Raw genomic sequence first — 24,532 nt, 5'->3', positions numbered from 1 at the left:
TAGAGGAAAGAAACAGAAACTTGCTAGGTCACTGCTCACTCTGTGGCTCCGACTGCCTACACCTGGGTGTAGGAGAGACCGCTACAGCAGCTGATCCTGACATTCCATCTGAAAGGCAGTCTGCTGCAGAGTCACATCTCCAGGGAATCAACATTCACAGGCAGGTCAGTCTTCTTACGCTCTCACCCTCAGATCCCCTCACACTCCAACCCCCTCACACTCAGACCCTCTCTTACACTCAGACCCTCTCTTACACTCAGACCCTCTCTTACACTCAGACCCCCCACACCCTCAGACCCTCTCTCACACTCAGACCCTCTCTCACACTCCGACCCCCTCTCACACTCAGACCCCCTCTCACACTCAGACCCTCTCTCACCCTCAGACCCAGTCTCTCTCACCCTCAGACCCAGTCTCACTCAGACCCTCCTCACACTCCAACCCCCTCACACTCAGACCCTCTCTTACACTCAGACCCTCTCTTACACTCAGACCCTCTCTTACACCATGTTACACTCAGACCCTCTCTTACACTCAGACCCCCTCACACAGACCCTTTAACGCTCAGATGTGGAGATTGGTGAGGATGAACTGCCAATGTAGGTTTCCTGTGGTCACGGTAACAGTGTGGGGATCAATATTCCTGCTTCAGTAGCAGGACACTGATTGTACACATCTTACAATTATTGTCTACGCACAGTAAGTCCCCACGCAGCAGCAAACAGCCTGCAGTTACAGGATGCGTTATCTGGTTGAGTTTGACGCTGTTTTGAACAGTTCTGTTCGTTGTTTACTTCGCACTCAGCAATATTCCTGCTTTATGACAGCAGTATGTAAATAATCGAGCCTGGACCAGACAATCCAGTGACTGACATCATGAGCTACAACTTATGCAATTGGGATACGATGACATGCATCAACCAAGCCACTGAGCCTGACCACCTTCGGTAATCCACCTCTTACGTGGGTTGCTGAAATGTTTCTTACCATTACTACATTAATATCACTGCATGTCAGTTGTCACTGTTTATGAAGGAGGAGTCCCTTGGACATGCCAGAAACCTGGGATTGTTGGTTCGAATCCCGGGTCACCCAGACAAGGTTTGTCAGCAACATACCCGAGCTTGTGGGCTTCACTAAAATGATAAACTTCTGAGCCCTGCATCACTTCACGCTTTCTTCCCACATTGAGGTGCAATGCAATGATATAACAGGAATACCGTTCGAAGTGACGTTAAACCCAACTCACTCGCTAACGAGGGCGGAAAAACGAAATTACCACGTAGGTGAAACTAGAGCTAACAAACAAGCATCATGATAAAGGCAAAACCAAATCAGCAGATCCTGGCATGGCTAAGGGATGCAACTCTGCACAGCTTAGTCCGCTTGGTCAACTTGTCCAATATTTGAAAACATCTAGCATATTATCGCCATATATTGGAAGGTCTACAAGATGTTAGCTCCACACGATGCCACCTGTGTTGTGAGTAAACATCCCCTCAACAACCAAAGTCTCTGCTTCCATTACTTTAATGACTGTTTGTCAAGCAATAAAATATGTTGACCTGTAGTGATTTCTGAGGTATGACTTAAAGTGCAAGACTATGCATGGTTGACAGCAGAGCAGCACTACATCCTCCCTGAAGTGACAATCCACGTCTTGTGTTTACCTATTTGATCAGCAGCTACTGTTTCTACAGGTAGCCGACATCCAAATACTTTCGGGTTAACATGTTCCTGACACATTTGGGTCATCAGAAAATAATTTTTTAAAGATTTCATTACGTTTTCTTGAGTATTCTTGAGTTAAGATTTGTGAATAAAATATCAGTGACATGCGAGCGAGTTTTTGTTTGTTTTGTTTCTTTGTTGTTTAACACCGCACTCAGCAATATTCCAGGTATATGACAGCGGTCTGTTAATAATCGAGCCTGGACCATACAAACAAGTGATTGACATCATGAGCATCAATCCACACAATTGGGATACGATGACATGCATCAACCAAGTCAGCAAGCCCCATCACCCGATTCCCATTTTTCACCTCTAACAAGCATAGTACCCTGTTACAGCAAGCATGGGTTGCTGAAGACCTATTCTACCCCGGATCTTCACAGGTCTGCGAGTGAGTGAGTTGGGTTTAACTTTAAACAGTATTTCAGTTTTATCATGGGGTGTCAGTTTGATGTGGGCATGAGACCCAAGATGATCCTGACAAGATGTTTACTACTTTGGTGAAACCCACAAACATGGGACTGGTGCTAAGAAACAATCAATTGGAAGCAACGATCACAGGTTCCTGGCACACCCAAGGGACACAACTGTGCACAGCGAGATGTACCTTCAATAATCGATTCTCTAGATCCACATCAGAAGACCACATGTAAGTAGAGCATGCTACCATAGCATCTATAACATCAGTAAAGTCCGCCATCTACTTGATACTCCAACAGTTAAATTGTTGATGCAATGTCTTGTGACATCCAAACTGGATTACTGCAATGCATTGTATGCTAATCTTCCCATGAAAGCCATATCAAAGCTACAACGCATTCAGAACTCTGCAGCTAGATGCATCTCTAAAGTTCCAAGATCCAATCATATCAGTCCTGTCCTCAAAGCACTACATTGGCTTCCAGTCTCCTTTCGTATAAACTATAAGATATGTATCATCACTCACGACTGCCTCAACAATAGCGACTATCCAGACTATCTCAAAGATCTTATATCCCTGTACTCTCCAGAGCGTGCTCTCCAATCCTCTGGTGGAACTCTACTGTATCAGCCTCTGTCTACTTCTGCTATGTCTGACCGTGCCTTCTCCTGTTGCAGTCCACAGTTATGGAACTCTTTGCCTTTGAATCTGAGAAACTCTGCTTCTAAAGAAAACGTTTAAGTCTCTCCTCAAAACCCACTTCTTCACTTCAGCTTTTCAATAGATCTCCTGATTGTTGGCATATGTACATATAGACATTACATTTTAACTTTGTCACAGAGCCAGTGAGCAACTGTCGATGGATATTAGGCGCTTTACAAATCAATTATTATTATTATAATAAGTATGTTTGTGAAGTGACGTGTACATTTGATCAAACAGTCGATGATGTACTCTTATTGGAAAAGGCATAAACCATTGTAAATCCTTCATAATAGCCATATCTACATTATAAGAGACTGACCGTATCATGAACTTTCATAATCTGTTTTTTTTGTTTTTAAATTAAAATTTCCACAAGAAATATAGTGCCAGGATTTAGTGTGAAATCAATTATCAATCGCTGCTGAAAATCAGATAAAAATGGCATTATGTATTCTCTTGAAACTTCTGTCAAAATGCCAATACTTTTCATGATCAAAATAGGAAGCTTTTTAAATGGCAGCAACGAAAATCAATGCCAGATACACTTCTGGTTGATTACCATATCATTATGAGGTAACCAATCAATTTGTCCATTATATTTAATCAAAACATCACTGATTAACACCTTCTATAGTGAGTAAAGGTCTCTCAGTAATCATCTCATTTGAATCCATCTACTGGGACATGGTTGAAATGAGAAGAGAGAAAAGCTCCACCCCAGCCAATGCTCTCTCACGGCAACACCGCAGTTGAGGAAACACTGCAGTTGAGGAAACACCACAGTTGAGGAAACACTGCAGTGGAGGAATGACGACCACACATACCGCCTTAGATGTCTGATTATGCAGTTTCTAATTACAACAATGGTGATCACTGAAAGAGTGTCATGAATTTTCCATGGGCTCCACCACCCAAGCCAACCTCCATTCATGTCAAATCTACTTCCATTATCTAAGATACAGGTCGATAATGCAGGCTTCAGACTTGTCCCATACATAGCCTGTGTGAATACATATTGGGTGATGTGAAAAGGGGTTTAACGTCGCATTCTTTTTTGTTTGTTTGTTTGTTTGTTTGTTGTTTAACGCAGCACTCAGCAATATTCCAGCTATATGACGCCGGGCTGTAAACAATCTAGTCTGGATCTGAAAATCCAGTGATTGACATCATGAGCATCAATCCACACAACTGAGATACCATGACATGCATCAACCAAGTCAGCGAGCCTGACCACCCGATCCTGTTAGTCACCTCTTATGACAAGCATAACCGCCTTTTACAGCAAGCATGGGTTGCTGAAGAACAATTCAACCCCGGATCTTCACGGGTTAAGAGTAGCTGGGACTCAACAATAGACAGGTAAATCCATGATCTCAAGAGCGCATGCCTGCTACAGCACAGACTAAAGTGAGTATACCAGAATCCAATCTACCACGGTACTGAATGGGGTACACGACAAGCAACAAGAGTCCCCCTGGGGATTAATACCCTGTTGAACAACCATCTGAGGTTATCCTCTAAAGTAGCAAAATAATGTGTGTACAACCAGCAGGTGAGCTGTTGAGTTATAGCTGAAGACATCACAGACCATCATAACAATCGAACAAAGCGAATGAAGTCTAACAGAGTCTCGCCACATGCCTACTAGAGCTGAAATGTTGTCCCACTTCAAAAAGCAACAAAGGGCCACAAATCTCTGAGCAACTTCAGTCCTGGTGGGTTACAGCATGCATCTGAGCAAGTGTGGCCTGATTTCATGGCATGTCAAGCACTGCCAAAAGAAGCCTGATGTTGAAATATTATCTGGAAGGAACTCAATCAAGAGACGTGGTCTAGTGGAAGAGCATCCGCCGGAGAGCATAAGGTCGGGGGTTCGATCCCCGGCTGTGTCATACCAAGAGATGTTAAAAGATGGCACTTGTTGTTACCCTGTCTGGCACTTGGCATTAAGGGGCAAAAACAAGGACTGGTCAGCTCAGAGTCGGTTTACAGTGTCCGAGTGGGATTCATGTTAAACCGCGGCATCGTTTCTCAGTCGGCATCACCCGATCCTGTTAGTCGCCTTTTACGGCAAGCATGGGTAGCTTAGTGGTAAAAGCGTTTGCTTGACACGCCGAAAACCCGGGTTTGATACCCGACATGGGTACAATGTGTGAAGCCCATTTCTGGTGTTCCCTGCCGTGATATTGCTGGAATATTGCTAAAAGCGGCATAAAACCATACACACTCACTCACTACGGCAAACATGGGTTGCTGAAGATCTTCTCGGGTCACCTCAATCAAGAGACAATAGGATTGGCCAGAAGCCAATCATCAAGTGCAGCCACGGCCTTGTCTAGTTGAATGACATCGAATAAGCAAGTGAATAATGACAGCAAGTCAACCAGATGGAGCTGGTGACACATCGCCCTGTAATCAATAACACCAGGGAAATGCAGCTCATAACGAAGAAACAGGAAATTCTATAATTCATGGTAATGAACAACAACTAGTACGTTGATAATGAAGAGCCAGGAAGTTCCATAGTTCAAGGAATGAAAGACGTGAGACATCTTCACCAACTCGACTTCATCATAAGATCAACAAAAGTAAAGTGTCCCTGTAAAGTGTTGGCTTCCATTGTCTATTGCTAATCACCTATCAGCACCAATGATCTGTTGGCTTCCCTTGTTAAGTTTCCACCTTTTGTTATCTTAATCTTATTACTTTTGTTGTTCTTACATGTACATATAGATGCTCTCTGCGTCATAGCATTCATTCCGCTGATGAAGGCGAAAGCATATACTCCGAAACATTGCGTTCCTCATAATGAGGAAGTTGACATCCATGAATTCTCTTCCGAATAAGGGAACAATGAAAAAATAGGGAAATAAGCTTTTCTGTCAGTACATTTGACATAGCACGCAATCCAGTGATCAATATCATGAGCAACATCAGAAGGGGTACGATGAAACAAAATCAACCCAGTCACCAAGCCTGACCACTCAATCCAGTGAGTCGCCTCTTCAACCAGCACAGGCTGCTGGGGACCTATTCTAAACCGGAATCCCCGCTGGGGTACATTAGCCTTGAAACCTAGTCAAGAAATATCTAAAAGATCATTCATATAGTTTCAGATCGTCATCAATATTCTTTCCCTCTCTTCTTTTATTCTAACTGTTCTGATAACCATGTCATTTTGTGCCATTTGTTTGTTTGTTTGTTTGTTTGTTTGTTTGTTTAACGCCACACTCAGCATATACTCCAGCCATATGACCGCGGTCTGTAAATAATTCTGTCTGGACCAGACATCCAATGATTGATACCATGAGCATCGATCTACACAACTGGGATACAATGACATGCATCAACCAAGTCAGCGAGTCTGACCACCCAATCCCATTAGTCGCCTTTTATGACAAGCATGGCTTGCTGAAGGCCTATTCTAACCCGGGTCTTCACGGGTCTTGTGCCATTTCAGCATTGGTTTTCCATTATATTTAGTTTAATGACTGGCCTCCTAACATTCAAATACAAATTCGATAATGAATAACATTTTCTCCGAGATCAATTACAAACATTTCCAATCAATCACTGCTGATAATTGATCATCGAACACCACAGATCTGTAACCCCTAAACATCTAATACTGAATAACATTATTCAACAATCAATTACAGACACTTAAAAAAGTCACTGACCCTACACAGAAGATCACCTTCAAAACACGGGAATAATATACTACTCTCAAGAAGTTAAGGAACAACTGATTTTTTTCATATGACTAATATATTAGGTATAGTCTTATGAAAAATCAGGTGTTCTACTTCATGTCATGCTATGGCAGATCAACTCGAGTCATATAAAAAACTGTCAACTGTTCTTTAACTTCTTATGAGTAGTACCGTATTTGACATGATAAACACCCCACTCTAATAAGTATTCACAGCAATATTTGCTCATATATTGGCAAGTGAACAATCCCAATAAGCGCTCCGATTGATCAATGTACACAAGACCTATTTCTTGGTGTATAATAGCACTCATGTGTTATACACACCCTTAATCATGTGAATTATGGGCAATTAAATCATGGAAAAAAATATCTCCCGTGTATAATACGAACAGACTTTTCTTTTGTATCATTTCAGGTCAGAATGAACCACAAGATTTACGACCCTGGGCGCTTATTACATCGAATACGGTATGTATCTCAGGAACAGCACCATGCTTCTCCAGTCTTCTGCCTAAAATAAATCACTTCATACTGTTGTATCTGTGAATATCTAAAAAATACATTCCTTGAATAACCCAAATTCATGCAAGTTTATCTAAAACCAAAATATCTGGTATCATGTCAAATATCAATCAGCTGCATTGCCTGAGGGTGAAACATGAAGTGCTCATCAAAGCCAATCAGCTAAATATCACAACGACAATCTCCATATAATAGACAGTGCAGCAGTCTTAATGTAATGTCATTGTGGCGATGTTGAGGATCGCTGAACAACTTCCACAAACCCCAACAATATCGTTATCCATCAGAGGCATTGATTTCCTTGTTTTCACTGCAGACATAGCCACTGTGGTGATGTGCCACTGCTCTTTATGATCAGCAGCACCGTGTATTCAAATGTAAGTCAAGCACTGAACCTACCCTGCAAATATTGACCTGACATTACTACATCCACATCAAAGACAACAAACTCATAAATCACCGATGTAAATGTGAAGCAAGATCCATGCTTTCTAACCTTGAACAACTTATTCAGGTCTTGTCACTTGAGTCATTCAGCGCGTAAGTGATTGCGATTTCAAAGGCCTGGTCACAGACATCTTGCAATTGTGTAACATTACGTGGAGAATCATGCCTGGGTCTTATATATTCAGCTATAAAATTTGGAACAATTTTGGAATTTCGAAACAGTTCATTGTATCAGCTTCAAAATACTTCCAGTAAGGTTTAATAAACCAACAGCTTCAAATATGCTCACAGTATTACCTTTCCTCCCTTCAATTACAACTCACAGTACTTCCTCTCCACTCAATTACAGCTCACAGTACTACCCCTCCCCTCAATTACAGCTCACAGTACAATCCCTCTCCTCAATAACAGCTCACAGTACAATCCGTCCCCTCAATTACAGCTCACAGTACTACCCCACCCCTCAATTACAGCTCACAGTACAATCCCTCCCCTCAAAACACAGCTCACAGTACTACCCCACCCCTCAATTACAGCTCACAGTACAATCCCTCCCCTCAAATTACAGCTCACAGTACTACCCCTCCCCTCAATTACAGCTCACAGTACTACCCCACCCCTCAATTACAGCTCACAGTACAATCCCTCCCCTCAATTACAGCTCACAGTACTACCTCTCCCCTCAATTACAGCTCACAGTACTACCTCTCCCCTCAATTACAGCTCACAGAACAACCCCTCCCCTCAATTACAGCTCACAGTACAACCCCTCCCCTCAAATACAGCTCACAGTACTACCCCTCCCCACACTAACAGCTCACAGTACAATCCCTCCCCTCAATTACAGCTCACAGTACAACCCCTCCCCTCAATTACAGCTCACAGTACAACCCCTCCCCTCAATTACAGCTCACAGTACAACCCCTCCCCTCAATTATAGCTCAGTACTACCCCTCCCCTCAATTACAGCTCACAGTACAACCCCTCCCCTCAATTACAGCTCACAGTACTACCCCTCCCCACAATTACAGCTCACAGTACAATCCCTCCCCTCAATTACAGCTCACAGTACTACCCCTCCCCTCAATTACAGCTCACAGTACAATCCCTCTCCTCAATTACAGCTCACAGTACAACCCCTCCCCTCAATGCTCACAGTACTACTCCTCCCCTCAATTACAGCTCACAGTACAACCCCTCCCCTCAATTACAGCTCACAGTACTACCCCTCCCCTCAATTACAGCTCACAGTACAATCCGTCCCCTCAATTACAGCTCACAGTACAATCCCTCTCCTCAATAACAGCTCACAGTACAACAGCTCACAGTACAACCCCTCCCCTCAATTACAGCTCACAGTACTACCCTACCCCTCAATTACAGCTCACAGTACAACCCCACCCCTCAATTACAGCTCACAGTATTACCCCTCCCCTCAATTACAGCTCACAGTACAACCCCACCCCTCAATTACAGCTCACAGTATTACCCCTCCCCTCAATTACAGCTCACAGTACTACCCTACCCCTCAATTACAGCTCACAGTACTACCCTACCCCTCAATTACAGCTCACAGTACAATCCCTCCCCTCAATTACAGTTCACAGTACAACCCCACCCCTCAATTACAGCTCACAGTACTACCCTACCCCTCAATTACAGCTCACAGTACAATCCCTCCCCTCAAATTACAGCTCACAGTACAACCCCTCCCCTCAATAACAGCTCACAGTACTACCCTACCCCTCAATTACAGCTCACAGTACTACCCTACCCCTCAATTACAGCTCACAGTACTTCCTCTCCCCTCAATTACAGCTCACAGTACAACAGCTCACAGTACAACAGCTCACAGTACAATCCCTCTCCTCAATAACAGCTCACAGTACAACAGCTCACAGTACAACCCCTCCCCTCAATTACAGCTCACAGTACTACCCTACCCCTCAATTACAGCTCACAGTACAACCCCACCCCTCAATTACAGCTCACAGTATTACCCTTCCCCTCAATTACAGCTCACAGTACTACCCTACCCCTCAATTACAGCTCACAGTACTACCCTACCCCTCAATTACAGCTCACAGTACAATCCCTCCCCTCAATTACAGTTCACAGTACAACCCCACCCCTCAATTACAGCTCACAGTACTACCCTACCCCTCAATTACAGCTCACAGTACAATCCCTCCCCTCAAATTACAGCTCACAGTACAACCCCTCCCCTCAATAACAGCTCACAGTACTACCCTACCCCTCAATTACAGCTCACAGTACTACCCTACCCCTCAATTACAGCTCACAGTACTTCCTCTCCCCTCAATTACAGCTCACAGTACAACAGCTCACAGTACAACAGCTCACAGTACAATCCCTCTCCTCAATAACAGCTCACAGTACAACAGCTCACAGTACAACCCCTCCCCTCAATTACAGCTCACAGTACTACCCTACCCCTCAATTACAGCTCACAGTACAACCCCACCCCTCAATTACAGCTCACAGTACAACCCCACCCCTCAATTACAGCTCACAGTACTTCCTCTCCCCCTCCTACACGACTGACAATCATCTTCCTATGCACACAGACAGAAACTCAACTATGCCATATATTTCCATAGATTTACCTCAAGGCAATTACCTACAGTGGACCAGATTCTGTTCAGTCAGGGAAACCATGGCTAATCTCCTGTTTCAAAGCCTTTTCTCAGCATACTCACGACAATATGTCTGTCGGAATATGACTTCAAACTATCTGTCAGAAAATCCTCATGTCCTCCCTACCGGTTAATATACAAACATGACCAATGACCTCTTGTTTTTAATCATGACAAATGCTTGCACCCAATCAACTGATGAAATAGGAATAATTTCCGCATAATCATCTGCAGATGTTGTTTTCCTACTTGTGTAATATGAAACTGAGATACATATTTGTCAACAAATATCATATGCAGCATATTTTGTTCTGGGACTGAATCTTACAGTAGAAGGATCAGTTACTCCTTTCTGAGGGTTTGTAATGTGAATCCAAGTACATGTCCATCTATCGTGTGTTGAATATGCCTATATCACATCCCTTCTGTGTCCTTCACTTGAGCCCACAACAACTGGAGACATATTAGTCGTATCGCCCAGTTGCCAGGATTATATTACATTATATACAGGAAGACAGGCATATGAGAAACCTAACAACTCACATCATTTAGGAAACAAAACAGTTCGAGAAACTGATCACCAAAACTTTGTGGTTTTCTGTGTTGAAAAAAGCATGTATCATATTTTTATGAATAGTACATGAGATCTAAGTAACAAATATATTATCTAATGAGTTAGCGAATATTATTTTGCCTGCAGTTATCACAGTTACAGCTTACCATATTGCCTCTAATAAGACCCTAGGGTGCATATTCTTTGAACAAGTTCCCATACCCAGTGGGTAATGGGGCCCAGTGGTAATTAGAGACCTGCACTTAAATTTTCAACTGCAGTGTTGCATAAGCTACAGACACTAATAATTGTATTTATCATACCTCCATGGCAGAATGATGAGATTTAATTAGTCCATGTGATCTTCATAAAATATGATGTAGCACTCCTTGGAACAGAATAAACTTTTCAGCGGGCGCATAAACCCCTTATACCCCTACCACGAGCAAGTCAGGCTGCATGTGGATTTCTGAGAGACAGAATAAATCCCTCATACCCTGCTTCAAAGCAAAAAGTCGCACACTTTTCCCCAAGTTAATGGAAGTCACGTGACATAGTGCAAGCTAACCTCAGCTCAACCGAACAGCTGTTTTCTTATCAATTTTGAGTTTGTTTAAATTCTTTTACAATGTCATATTAAAAGATAAATGCCTCCAGCTCATGGCATAAAACCTAACGCAGGACTCTTAACACCTCATGTACCCTTCAGGATCCTGCTTCAACTTATATTATTCCAGGGAGACATACCCCACACTTTTTGTACCTGGTGCTGATTAGAGGAATGCACCTATTGGAGACCTGGCACTTATTAGAGTGAGTGAGTGAGTGAGTGAGTTGGGTTTAACGCCGCTTTTAACAGTATTACAGTTATACCGCGGCGTGTCAGCTTAATGTGGGAGGAAAGCCCAAAGTGATGCAGGTCTCAGATGTTTACCACTTCGGTGAAACCCACCAGCACGGGTATGGTGCTGACAAACTTAGAAACATAACCGGGATTCAAACCCACAATCATAGGTTTCTGGCGTGCCCAAGGGACGCAACTCTGCACAGCTAAATCACGGCGCCTTAGACGAATGGGCCACCCGTGCCTCCACTTATTAGAGGAAATAATTGCAAATGTAACATCACTGTAGGTAATTCTAGGTGGAACTTGTGGTGGATCATTGACTGCAACAATATATTCACTGAAGCCACATTGTTTAAGTACCAAACTGATATTTTATTCAGAAAAAGCCAAGAATCCAAGCCTAATCACAGGATTAGAAACTAACAATTTTTGTCCACTAGTCCTTATAATGATCATATAAAGCAAATCCCTTAAAACTGGCCAATCTCTACTTGTCCTTAGGATACCTTTACCATTGGGAAGTTTGGTAGGGGCTACAGGACTAGTGCAAATTTCTAACACTGAATCAGTGTTCAATGTAGTGTGTCATTGCCAGGTTTGCTGCAATTTGGATGCAAAAATTATCAATCATGGAGGGTTGGGCACATGGTTTGAAACATTGATCTCATGTCATGTACTTGTAATTTGCTGGTATGTGTACATTGGAAAGAAGCAGTTTGCATATGACAAGTTATGAAGCAAGCTCCATCAATTCCAGTTGTGTGACACATTCATTAGCCTGCTAGATTTATAGATCGAATGAAGTATTGCTGTTAGGAGCTTCAAAGCCGATGTGCTGATTTGAGGTATCTGACACGTGAACCAGGCTGTTTGACTGGCCCTTATAGAAATATGGACAAAGCACCCTCGATCAAGCCTTATTATTTAAATATTCAAATATTGTTAAGTCCCACTGTCAAATGCCTGACTTCCATTTATGATTTGGAAGATCAGCAAGCTAAACAACAAGTGGCAGCCAATATCAGCTCCGCATGCTGTCACAATAGGCTGAGATGGAAAAAGAAACCCACTTTTTAACAAAATTTCAGGTAGATGCCATCACTATGGAGATTCACAAATGTATCAATAGCCCAAGACTACTTATTATCATTAATTGCTGAAGTCGCTGTGAAGTCTTGACAACGTATTGGCTGGTCTGAATGATTAATGCCACCATATTGACAACAGGTTTTTAATTACCAAATGCCATGATACAGAGTGACAACAGAATTGATAATGGTTAATCAGTATTAAAATCGGGCATGCACTGACAGAGATGTTATGCTAGAAACATAGTTTCTAGAACAGCACTAGAAACTAACATTTTTAGTCCACTCGTTCTCAAAATGATAACACATAGCAAATCCCTTAAAAATGGCAAATTTCTGCTAGTCCTTATGATACTTAACTATTGGCAAGGCGTACAGGACTCTACTGGTGTATGGCTTTGTCAGCAACATTAAGGATGACAGTGTATGTTGTTAGTGCCACACTCAGCAATATCCCAGCCATATGATGGCAGTCTGTAAATAATCGAGTCAGGACCAGACAATCAAGTGATCGACATCACAAGAATCAATCTACGCAATTGGGATACGATGACTGTACATCAGTCAAATCACGGGAGACAGCTTATGTGGGAGGAAAGCTTGAAGTAACTCCCACTTACAGGGTGGCGTGAGGTTTCCCACTTGAAGAGTGGCGTGGGGTTTCCACTTGCAGGGCGGGGTGGGGTTTTTACTTGCAGGACGGGGTGGGGTTTCCACTTACAGGGCGGGGTGGGGTGGGGTGGGGTGGGGTTTCCACTTACAGGGCGGGGTGGCATTTCCACTTGCAGGGCGGGGTGGGGTTTCCCACTTGAAAGGTGGCGTGGGCTTTCCACCTGCAGGGTGGGGTGGGCTTTCCACTTGCACTCTAAACCCCACAACTCTTCATATGGAAAGGTCGGCCCCTCATGTGGGAAATGATTCAAGCCATTGGATGACACAATCATCAGGACACAGCAGTAGCATCGTTCTTTGAGGTCATCAATCCAATTATATTGATATCTAACAGTCATTGTGACTACCCCACTCCTATGAATTAATAAGCATAGGGTGCTGATTAACGACTGATAGTTTTGCTAATTAGTAACAGGACACAAACCTTAACAACCAATTACAAACAAACATTGAGTTTACAATAAATAAATCTTGAAATCATTGACTGAGTTATTTTGTGTTTGCTTTGAAAAATCGAATTGGCATCTATTTTTGTAAAGTTAATTCAATGCATAGAGTGCATAGATTTATGAATAGTTTGAAGCAGAAATACAGCTTCATATTCAATTTGCATCAATTAAACCACGTTGTGGTACCTGAAGGTAAATAAATCATGTGGATGTAATGGAATTTCAGTGACAGTTGAAAGCAGTGGTTGTCATGAATGTAACACTTTCTACAATTGTTTTTGTGCTCGATGAATTAACAGAAGCATGACAGGAATAGAAATGATAAAACATAAACATTGAAATAATATAATTGATATATCTAAGTTTGTATGTACAGCACACAGCTGTTTTAGTCAACCAGAACCAATTATTCCCACGCTCTAACATTTGCGTACAATAACCACTTACGAGCGACCCAGCGATAGTCAAGCGTTAAGTTTGCTTGGTGGAACATGAACAAGATTTCCAGATGGAGCTTGGCACTTATAAACAGTGACCAACAGTTCAAGCAATGCTTTACAATTGTGATTTTGTTGACACACAAGCCAAGTTGCCATAATTCACAGCTGAGATCCTTTCCAAGGGAACGACCACACAGTAAGAAAAAAGAAGTCCCAATATAAGTTTCATTAGCAGCCATTGTGACCTGCTAATCCTCAGTTTACTCAGCTCTTACTACCAGCTGATACTGGTGACCTAGTCTGCTTTATAACAGAGCTTTTGTTTGTTTGTTTGCTGCTTAGTGCTTCACTCAGTGGCATTCCAGCTATATGACCTCAGCCTGTAAATAATCAAGTTTGGACCAGACAATCCAGTCTTTTTTTTATGAGCAATTTAATAAGCAGGCACACAATCAACCAAGTCACAGATTTTGACCGCCCGATCCATTTAGCCTCTTATGACCAGCATGAGGACCAGTTCTTACCCAGAATCCCCACATAATGGAGACAAGGTACAGGTACCAGGGTTCGAAAGTAATTGGCAGTTAGATGTTCTTGGGACACTGAGAGCCATACCCCATTCAACTAGTGAGTGAGTGAGTGAGTGAGTATGTTTTTATGCCGCTTTTAGCAATATTCCAGCAATATCACGGCGGGGAACACCAGAAATGGGCTTCACACATTGTATCCATGTTGGGATTCGAACCCAGGTCTTTGGCGTGACGAGCGAACGCTTTAACCACAAGGCTACCCGACACCCTATTCAAATTCAGCTCTTGCGAGGACACTCACTTGATGCTCTCCCAGTGGTAGTTCCTCATCTCCAGCTTCTTGCACACATACATCCCCAGCCAGATCCCGATGCCGTTGCACAGCAGCACGTCCAGCACCCAGGCATCCCACCAGCACTCGGCGAAGTTGGGCAGAAGGTGGGCAAACGCCATCTGTAAGAGAAGGTCGGACTCTCAACTGACAAGCAGATCGCAGAATATCAAAGCACTATTGTGAGAAAACTATTTGAAAACTGATTTCAAGTACACTGGTACGATGGTTGAAAGATTAATGTTCTTTTGCTCTTTTTTTGCCCCTCTTCCACCCCCATGCCCAAATGCCATTTTCATGCTGCAAAACAACCCCAAAGACTAAGAAATAATACGCTTTTCAAATAAACTATTAGTAAACCAACATCAGAGGAAGAAATCACCATAGGACATTTCAGAAAAAAATCAGGATTTTCCATGACATTTTCCTAATCAATTAAAAAACCCAATCTTTTAGAACATTTTTTAGGTTAATAAGTCAATATCCTCAAATGTGAATCTATCTGCAATTGAAAAAACAATCTTCACAACATTTTTTATATCATTATATCAATGTCCTCAAATTGAATTTATCGGAAACCCAGCAACATATCATACCATCTTAACCAGGACGTATTTTATCAGTCTTCCAAAGAGACGTACCTCTGTGATCTCCCACATGACGCTGATGGTCCACAGGATGCCGTAGTGCCGGATGAGCAACGCCTTCATTGCCCAGCCCATGAAGTGGCTGAACGCGAACACGTCCATGTGCGACGACAACCGCGCCCATGTGATCTGGGAACAGTTCACAGCATACTCCTGGCAACAGAAAGCAACAGTTTTTGAGACTGGCGGTATATCCATGCAATTGGTGTTAAACACTACACTAAATACCATGAAACAAAAGAGTGATTGAGTGAGTGAGTGAGTTGTGTTAACACCGCTTTGAACAATATTCTAGTTATATCACAGTGTGTCAGCCTTATGTGGGTGGTAATTCCGAAATGATGTAGACTTTTATCCCTTTGGTGAAACCCATGCACATGGGTATGGTGCTGACAAACCTACAAAGATAATCGAGGGGAACCAGGATTTGAACCCATAACCAGTTTTCTGGTGTGTCAAGGGTTGAAACTCTGCAACCAGGATATTAGTCATAACAGAAATAACAAGCATTAAATAATCATATTCCCTGCCAATACGACATGACCCATTGTGTTTAAGGCAAGAGATATTGTATGGTTTTCGAAATCTGCTCCAGGAACGAGCACAACTGCCATTTTCAGGCTAAGTCAAAGTTGTTGCTATGGATCAGACAAACCAGTGTTCGAGCAACGCCTCACAACATGTTATTAACCAAGTCAATGAGCCTTACAACCAGATCAATTAAGTTGCTTCTTACAACAAACATGGGTCGAATGGACCTAGCTGTTTTAACCCAGAAACCTCACAGTGAGAGGTTGAACGTTCTTTGATCACATATTTTCATAGTAAAAATATACATATACATTTGTTCTGTTCATATTTTTTTTCATGAACTGTTTCCATCCTACCGTCTCATCAGGACCTTCGTCTCTGAGCTCTGGGTACAGCCACACCAACATGTGACGGACATCCTTCTTGTTGTGGAACAGCACGAACAACAGCAGCATGAAGTATAGAACACTCACACCTGAAACAACACAAACAACAGCGTGAAGTATTGGACACTCACACCTGAAACAACACAAACAACAGCAGCATGAAGTATAGAACACTCGCACCTGAAACAACACAAACAACAGCATGAAGTATTGGACACTCACACCTGAAACAACAAAAACAACAGCATGAAGTATTGGACACTCACACCTGAAACAACACAAACAACAGCAGCATGAAGTATTGGACACTCACACCTGAAACAACACAAACAACAGCAGCATGAAGTATTGGACACTCACACCTGAAACAAAACAAACAACAGCAACATGAAGTATAGAACACTCACACCTGAAACAAAACAAACAACAGCAGCGTGAAGTACTGGACACTCACAACTGAAACAACACAAACAACAGCATGAAGTATTGGACACTCACACCTGAAACAACACAAACAACAGCGTGAAGTACTGGACAATCACACCTGAAACAACACAAACAACAGCGTGAAGTATTGAACACTCACACCTGAAACAACACAAACAACAGCATGAAGTATTGGACACTCGCACCTGAAACAACACAAACAACAACATGAAGTATTGGACACTCACACCTGAAACAACACAAACAACAGCATGAAGTATAGAACACTCACACCTGAAACAACACAAACAACAGCATGAAGTATTGGACACTCACACCTGAAACAATACAAACAACAGCATGAAGTATTGGACACTCGCACCTGAAACAACACAAACAGCAGCATGAAGTATTGGACACTCACACCTGAAACAACACAAACAACAACATGAAGTATTGGACACTCACACCTGAAACAACACAAACAACAGCGTGAAGTATTGAACACTCCCACCTGAAACAACACAAACAACAACATGAAGTATTGGACACTCACACCTGAAACAACACAAACAACAGCATGAAGTATTGGACACTCACACCTGAAACAACACAGACAACAGCACCATGAAGTATTGGACACTCGCACCTGAAACAGCACAAACAACAGCATGAAGTATAGAACACTCACACCTGAAACAACACAAACAACAGCATGAAGTATTGGACACTCGCACCTGAAACAACACAAACAACAACATGAAGTATTGGACACTCACACCTGAAACAACACAAACAACAGCATGAAGTATTGGACACTCACACCTGAAACAATACAAACAACAGCATGAAGTATTGGACACTCGCACCTGAAACAACACAAACAGCAGCATGAAGTATTGGACACTCACACCTGAAACAACACAAACAACAACAGCATAAAGTATAGAACACTCACACCTGAAACAACACAAACAACAGCAGCATGAAGTATTAGACACTCACACCTGAAACAACACAAACAACAGCAGCATGAAGTATTAGACACTCACACCTGAAACAACACAAACAACAGCAGCATAAAGTATTAGACACTCACACCTGAAACAACACAAACAACAGCAGCATGAAGTATTGGACACTCACACCTGAAACAACACAAACAACAGCAGCATGAAGTATTAGACACTCACACCTGAAACAACACAAACAACAGCAGCATGAAGTATAGAACACTAACACCTGAAACACAAACAACAACAGCATGAAGTATTAGACACTCACACCTGAAACAACACAAACAACAGCGTGAAGTATTGGACACTCACACCTGAAACAACACAAACAACAGCAGCATGAAGTATTAGACACTCACGCCTGAAACAACAAAAACAACAACATGAAGTATAGAACACTCATGCCTGAAACAACACAAACAACAGCATGTAGCATCGGCAATTCATACGTATGTTCAAAGAAAAAGGCTGAGGGGAGCGTGAGTTATACACACTTACAATTAGCTTGCCTAACACAGGGAACAGTACCTGACAGTTTGCCCAATAGAGAAAGACAATACAGTGTAGTACATGCTTACTTTATGATGTAACAATACTGACTTCCAGTTCAATGTGTTTGAGTGCATGGACTTGCAGTATTCAACATCCAAGCAGAGCTCAGAACAATGTGTACTTATAGACATGGTAGATAAGTTACCAAATAGTTGGAGGTGGCCCTGTTGTCTGTGAAAGGAAATGGCAGACGTCGCTCACCTTTGGTTCGCTTATCATTTCAATGTTTTCCTCTCCTTTAGCTTATACAAATATTCTCAAAGAGACTATTGCATATTATTACCATTAACATACGTTTGATTACCATGCATACTTGTTTTTGTTTTTTATTGACATTACTGACACATGCTCATTTGGAACTATTAGTACAGATCAGCACTGATCAGCGACTGTTAACTTTACCATATAGCAGTGGGGGCTTGCCTCCCTGTGAAGAGACCCAAATGTGGGCGATGACATGTTTGTCAAATTTGTACTCTCCATTTGTACATTTGCACTTTTGTATAAAGAGTCGGTCCCAAATCCCAAGAACAAAGCGAGAATTGATCACACTGCTGAGAGAGGTCACAGCGACTTGATATTTAATACAGAGAGACAATGAATTACTGTGCACAGGTTAGCTTCACAACAAAACAAAACAACAAGATTAAATTCACATGCTTGGCCATTGAACAAGTGTCAAGTTGGCTGTCTGCTTTGTAAACGTGTTTGAGAAGTCTGCTGGACAATACTTACCAAACACTATCCTCCATATGGCTGGGTGGGGACGTGTGAATGGACCTGTCAACAGAGAAACAGTTGTTAGAATTTTGGTCGTAACTGCATTTGGAGTTACGTTTATTGATTACATGCTCTCAAGCAGTTCCTCTGATACTACAGCAATTTAATGAGTGGATGCTACTTTACACCTCCTTCTTCACAACATTCCAGTAATGTCATACCTGCCCGTAAATACATGTAGGCAACTCTTGGCTAGCGGTTGATAGCGTGAGCAAATGATCATTGCCATTGGGGTATGATGGCAAACAGTCAGCTAGGTCACACACTGGAACCGTCCTATCCTCAATATTGGCCATAAGACTTTCTTTGCATAATTATGGCAGTCACAAATGATAAAGTCTGCGAGTTTTGAGTCATTACCTGAGTGCTATGATCACTTTTCAGGACAAACCTGGTAGATTAACTAAAGTCTTTCAAAGATTGATTCAGAGCACATGCTAATCCGGACTAATGCCGCCGATCTTACAGCGCTAACCCACAGAGTTACTATGCTTCGGAGTATCCTGACTCCGAAGCAAACAGTCTTTGTTTTAGCCCCTTAATTCTGAGTGCCAAGCAGGGTAAAAAGAAGTACCATTTTTTAACGTTTTTTGTAAAGACAAGGCAGGGAATTGAACCCTCGACCTTCCACTCTTTGGGCAGACACTCTATCACTTGACCACAGAGGTGGTCTCATGATGTAAGAGGAATGCTGGAAGTAACATGGGGTATCAGATGTCAATTACTGTGTACATCTGGGATTCAAACCAAACATCGGTGCAGCACCTTAACCACTGTGCCAATGTGCATTACAGGCTAATAAAGTTCAAACACCATCACATCTGTGTGCATAGTTAAAGAAACTTCATCTCAGAAAATGAATGATTGATATGTGACTATTTCTTGAATATGTTCCGTAGGTATAGTTCCTGTTATTAATACTTTAACATTAGCAATTAACATCACCATTAGCAATTATCACACAATGTCTAATTATCCTGCAAAATGAAGCTTGCCACATTTTTTTCATGCCAGACAGCAATATTCCAGCAACATCGTTGCAGACATGCTAGGTGTTTGTACAAAGACTTAAAAAAAACAAAACAAGCCTCTTCACTGCAATTTCCTGAAAGCTCCAATAATGTTAACAAACCAGTTTTGCTCACAAAACATTGCTCTCAGACCTTGACAGTCATCAAGACAAGTTCTCTACACAGCTGTAGTTCCTTATCAAGAATTCTACATTTAACACAAGAACATGCACTAAGATTAATGATAAACACTTATACACCTTCTGAAAAAGTGTAACCACCAAACCAACTTCTTTCCAGCTGGGGGGCACGGGTGACCCAGTTGTCTATGGCGCCGCGATTCACTGTGCAGAGTTGCGTCCCTTGGGCACACCAGAAACCTATGATTGTGGGTTCGAATCCCGGTTCGCCCCAATCTAGTTTCTAGGTTTGTCAGCACCATACCAGTGCTGGTGGGTTTCACCGAAGTGGTAAACATCTGAAACCTGCATCACTTCGGGCTTTCCTCCCACATTAAGCTGACACGCCGCGATATGACTGGAATACTGTAAAAAGCGGCGTTAAACCCAACTCACTCACTCACTCTTTCCAGCTGATGACCTTGATCTTTGACCTTTCTCATGGAATGTGCCAAAATGATTTACCCAGGTCCATGTGGAATATGACCATCAAGAGAAAGTATGATCCAAATATTTTTCAGTTACATCAAAGATGACCATAACCTTTGACATAAGAATAAGTCACATGTGATGTTGGAGCATTTGTTCAGAAACATGAAAATGCCACAGAAACTGATGATCACAAATAAACCATGTCGTACAAAAATATGAATGCAGACCTAGGCACCTGAAAAATCTTGACCAAATCCTTTTCACAGCAAGTCCCCATCCTTACAGAAGTTTCATGCCAAGTTTAATCTTATCACCTTGAATTAAGGCTGTACATAGTTGATACATAGTTGATATAAGAAATAAACGACTCGTGGTCGTTGTTTATCGTACAGTAAAAAACACTGCCGGATTTCAGAATAAACAACTCCCACACATCGTTTATTTCTTAATTAGAAAACATCACTGCACTGATGGGCAATTTTTGACCAAACCTCAAAACTGTCCTGTTCCACAGGATTGCCAAGCACCTATCAAGTATACGCCAGCTCGCAAACCACTGACTGTTGTGTGAACACTGGATGTCTCGTTACTGGTAGCTCTGGCCCCAAGTATGGGATACCAGAGACCTATTGTGTCCTGAATTCCCTTGGGAACTGATTTACGAGACACTACCTCTTGGTGTCACTGCATGCAATAAGCCCAACAAGCTCACACAGGAGGGTCATGGCCTGATCAGGACTTTACCCAGCACTCTCTCAGGGATAGTGAACTAATTGTGGAAGTAATGATAGTCCCATGTAGTGACAGATGACAACACTGGAACATTCAGGAGCTAATTATTACATGAAGAAAAGTGACAATACATTATGGGGACATTATGTCTGGTAAAACGATGAGAGGCTAGCACTGTTAAATGTCACACTGTGCATGAAAGGTACACGATGTAGTGTCTGCACTACATTTAGGCCAAAACAAAATGTGTGTGTTTCCTATTTCAGCCCATATCAAAACAGTGTTAGCAAGTTGTTTCAGGGTTGTGTTTATAACCTTTTTCTTTGAAAAACTGAAATTTTAATTTGAAATGACTGTATTTAAATTTTATATATTTTAAAATTAAATATTACCCTATTGAAAATAATGATAGGTTTATCAATAGAGAAGCACATTTAAGCAAATAGCATAAACTGTGGAAAAGTATGGCGCAATAAACAAAATAAGAAAAATTGTTCTGGGCCAGAGGCTCAAGATTAGGTCGGTTGGGAAACAGGAAACGTATATTTATTATTTTGGCCTTACTGGGATATAAATGTACTCCATGTGATCAAATGGTAACCTCTTATTGACAAGAGCCTCCAGCTATGCACTATGTGATTTTTACTTTGAGATACTTCGGTTGATGACCATCATTACTTGAGTCAGGCTGTGTTCAGCTGGTGGTCACACAAGCAGGATATAGTGTGTCGGCATCGAGAGGCTTGCACACACATTGTCATGTACACCGCACTGACAAACACTCAAGACCAATCAGTGATAGAAACATGATAAAGTACACCTGTAGATTAGATCTGGTTTGTAGTTATGATGAGGAATGGAAGGTGGAAAGCCTCAAGCAGTACCTTTGAGACTCTAAGCCAAATATGAAGTTCGATAAAAAATGATGTTCGATAAAAAATCATGAGAAAAATGATAGCAATACTGTTTGTAGTAAATTGTATGACATTGTTTTCAAAAATACTAAAACTCAATGGAATGCTTCTTAAATCAAATAAATGGCTTAAATTCAAAGTCCAAATAGTTCTGGTTCTGACATGAATATTGTTGATGAGAAAACTACACACACAACCCATATAACTGATGATCTTTCAAATGCCACTGGTCAATGACCAGTCAGGATGAAAGCCTCCATATTGCCCACAGAAATCAGGGTTATTGTCATTGATGGAGCCTCAATTAACCTTAATACAGGGCCATTATCTCAGGTACTAAGTCCCATAAATAGCTCCATTTGTTGACTACAAATGCATAAATGATGTACTGCTCTTTACCTCTTAAAGTTCAAATTTCCAAAGCCTATCAGGTAAACATGACACTGTCAATAACAGCAGATTATGATGGTAATTTGAAGACCGGGGTTCGCAATGTAATTAATATCATTTCTCTTCCAGAAATATTGTGAATCTCTCAGGCTTCACGGATTGTCCATACTGCCGTAAACTTAACTTATTCTTGTTACACACCATAAAGGACGTACATATATTCCCAAGATGGACACCATAAAGGCTGACATTTTTACTTACCGTATTCGACGTAATAAGCGCCCAGGGCGCTCTCAAAATTAGAAATAGGGGGCTCTTATTAGAATATTATTTTGGTGAAAAAAAACAGTTGAAAGATAAATTTCGTGGTTTATGCTGACGGCCTGAACTGTTTATATACTGTTTAATTGCCCATAATTAAGGGTGCATATAACACACGAGTGCGTATTATACACGAATAAATATGTCTTGTGTACATTGATCAATCGGAAGGGGTGCTAATTGGGATTGTTCACTTGCCAATATATTAGCAAATATCGCCGTGGGCGCTTATTAGAGCGGGGCGCTTATTACGTCGAATACGGTAGTTATATGTTCATTGTTTAATGCCGCACTCAGCAATATTCCTGACATATGACGGCGGCCTGTATATAATATAAACTGGACAAGCCTATCCAGTGATCAATATTGTAAGCAACAATCCACGCCATCAGGATACAAAGACACACAAGCACTGGCTGCTGGGGTCACTTCTGACCTGTATCCCATTGGGAGTGTCAAAGTAGCTCCCAGAGGCAGGACATGGGTAGTAAGATTCCTGCTCAGTCTTTCTATTTCTAAGGTTTAACAGAGGACCTTCACTTCAGGTTCTACAACACCAAATCAGAACCAGATGGGACAGTGCGGTTTTCGTAGGGAGCCTTCAGTGCAGATTGAGACATATCTGCAGGCTGTGATTGGAGGATATTGTGTAAGATTTTTATGTCTTTTAAATGAACATCCATCCAGTTATTAAAACTGACCATGTGTTTCTCTATTTAGTGCTGTCTTTTTCAACATGATGACTTATGCTGAATGTGACCACAGCTATTTTCAAGTAGGTGACATTTGGTGCGAAATTGGGGTGGTGTGTTTAGCTTCCTGTACTCGGAAAAGGAGCTGGCTAAGCTGGTCATTTTTTTTGGTTTTATTGCTGCTCTAAGGCCAAACTGTGCACACACGTTCAGGTAATAGCTGTTGAATGCTTAGTTAGTTTTTAAAAAATATAACGTTACTATAGAAGTCTATGTGAAAACATTTGGTTGTGTGTAACCTAAATGTGACTCAGCTTGTCTGTTAACCATCAGGGTGCAAGGAAATAACATTTCACTTTGCTTTGAGGTTAAATATCTATTTGTAGTGACTTTGTCTCGAAATATTAAAAAAA

At 41.7% G+C, this 24,532-nt stretch overlaps 1 protein-coding gene across 2 annotated transcripts in view; it reads right to left on the bottom strand.

The window, feature by feature from the left end:
* Positions 1–24,532, bottom strand: part of LOC124147889 (phosphatidylserine synthase 1-like) — a 141,512-nt gene that overhangs the window by 30,061 nt on the left and 86,919 nt on the right. For both annotated transcript variants that reach the window (XM_046518730.2, XM_046518729.2), the window contains exons 3-6: positions 19,405–19,449; positions 16,646–16,764; positions 15,753–15,911; positions 15,082–15,233 (exon numbers count right to left, since the gene is read on the bottom strand). In XM_046518730.2, coding sequence (XP_046374686.2) covers positions 15,082–15,233; positions 15,753–15,911; positions 16,646–16,764; positions 19,405–19,449 — 475 coding nt within the window. The remainder of the gene's footprint in view (positions 1–15,081; positions 15,234–15,752; positions 15,912–16,645; positions 16,765–19,404; positions 19,450–24,532) is intronic.

The sequence above is a fragment of the Haliotis rufescens genome, unplaced genomic scaffold (genome assembly GCF_023055435.1).
Source record: "Haliotis rufescens isolate VD_foot unplaced genomic scaffold, xgHalRufe1.0.p SCAF_1, whole genome shotgun sequence".
NCBI lineage: Eukaryota > Metazoa > Mollusca > Gastropoda > Lepetellida > Haliotidae > Haliotis > Haliotis rufescens.
This window is presented reverse-complemented; position numbering and strand designations above follow the sequence as displayed.